The 1976-nt window shown below is 44.9% G+C and overlaps 1 protein-coding gene across 1 annotated transcript in view; it reads left to right on the top strand.

Moving 5' to 3' along the window:
• The window catches only part of MRPS9 (mitochondrial ribosomal protein S9), a 62034-nt gene that overhangs the window by 5479 nt on the left and 54579 nt on the right, over window positions 1-1976 (top strand). Inside the window, exon 2 of the mRNA XM_012555745.2 lies at window positions 1936-1971. Within this exon, the coding sequence (XP_012411199.1) occupies window positions 1936-1971 (36 nt within the window). The remainder of the gene's footprint in view (window positions 1-1935; window positions 1972-1976) is intronic.

Here is a 1976-nt window from a genome sequence, read left to right as displayed (position 1 = left end):
GCACGACCCCTCCCACTGGGGGCAACAAACTGACCAGTCCCCTCTCAGTAGGCCACAGACACTTCGCTTGCATAGTAGGCTGGCTGGGCTACAACTCATGCCATTTGCATAGCCTGTTGACCAGTCCCTGCAAGGTGCATACCAGTCGCAGGGCAGGCTGCAGCCCAAAACCGAAAAACCAAACCCATTGCCGCTGAGTTGATTCCGACTCATAGCAACCCTATAGGACAGGGTAGAACTACCCTATAGGGTTTCCCGGAAGCAGCTGGTGGATTTGAACTGCCAGCCTTTTGTTAGCAGCTGAGCTTTTAACTACTGGGCCACCAGGGCTCCTGGCTGCAGCCCAGGACCAGACAAAAAGTATCAAAACCAAGTTGTTTACAACTTACCTCGGAAATGTCAGTCAACCTGGACAAAAGTAACAAACCCTTTAGGGTAGAAACCTAGACTAGGGCAAAGGTAACTTCTCAGGGCTTAGGGGAAAGATCTCTCATGCTGCCTTTCCAAAGAACCATGGCAAAAGGCGACATGAAAGATCTCATTTCACCACAGGTCCTGTTCAGCCAGGTGTTGGCTGGGGCTGTAGTCATCTCAAGGCCTGACGGGGGGAGGGTTCCCTTCCTAGCTCCCTCATGTGGGTGTTAGCAGGATTCAGTTCCTTGCAGGCTGTTGGACTGAGCGCCTCAGTTCCTTGATGGCTGCTAGCTGGAGCCCTCCCACCCCCAGTTCTTGACACGTGGGGCCTCCCTATAGGGCAGCTCACAACATGGCGGCTAGCTTCCATCATAATGAGCAAGAGAGTGTGAGCAAGATGGAAGACAGCCTCTTTGTAACCCAGTCTTGGAAATGACGTCTCATCGCTTTTGTATTCTGTTCATCAGAAGCAAGTCGTTAGGTCCAGCCTTGCACCCAGGAGGAGGGGATTGCACAAAGGCAGGAACCCCAGATGACATATCAGTGCCTGGGGCAGCGGGAGGGGTGGAATCCCTGTGCCACAACATAAAAGGAGCAGCAGCAGCAAGTGTGATATAATTACTGATATTTTAAAACTACATGAATGTCCTTATTTCTAGAATTAGCCTGTTGAACCAAATCAGTAATAAGAAATGTTTAGTGAAGAAATTTCTTCCTTGTATCAGTTTAATATAAGGACCATGAACTAAAGTCTAAAGCTAAGCTAAACCTATTATTGTAAGGCATTTAAAGATAGGCCATGTCTGTATCCTAAAACAAGTTAATACCCACAGGCTAAGGTTACTATTCCCAAGTACTTGCCCGTTTACTCAGTCATGTCTTCTGCTTCCTATGTTACGTTTGCTTCTTTTTTAAAGGAATGTCGTTTTACTCTTAATTCCGTGTGTGTCGAATGTCACGACTCACTTGACGTTCACCAGTCAGTATCAGATACGAACGTTTATAGTAGATAAAACCAAAAAAACCAAACCCCTTGCTGTGGAGTCAATTCTCACTCATAGCAACCCCATTTGTTACAGAGTAGAACTGCTCCATAGGGTTTTCTTGGCTGTAATTTTTACAGAAGCAAATCACCAGGCCTTTCTTCTGCAGTGCAACTGGGTGGGTTCGAACCTCCGCCTTTAGATTAGAAGTCGAGTGCAACTGTTTGTGCCACCCAGGCACCTTTTATAGCAGATAAGGAAGTAGCCTATCACTTACAGGTGTTTTCGTTTTTAATGTGTTGAAGTGCTAACAGCTTCAGATACTTTACAAGCACAGGCTTTTAAGAAAGCTTTTGAACAGAAGACAAGTTCTAACAACTTTCTTAATAAGTCTTTTACCTCGTTTCTGGACTTTTGTCCACTGAGTGCTATAATTAAAAAAGACAACTGAATATTCTGGTTTATTTAGAGAAGAGACGGCCTTCAAGATAGCTGTTTAATTTAAAATTTTTTTCTTTCCCTTTATATTTTCTTTTAGATAGTAAGGCTAAAACACGTCACAGTTGTAACAACAAAGAA

The sequence above is a fragment of the Trichechus manatus genome, unplaced genomic scaffold, assembly GCF_000243295.1.
Source record: "Trichechus manatus latirostris isolate Lorelei unplaced genomic scaffold, TriManLat1.0 scaffold00004, whole genome shotgun sequence".
Lineage (NCBI taxonomy): Eukaryota > Metazoa > Chordata > Mammalia > Sirenia > Trichechidae > Trichechus > Trichechus manatus.
This window is presented reverse-complemented; position numbering and strand designations above follow the sequence as displayed.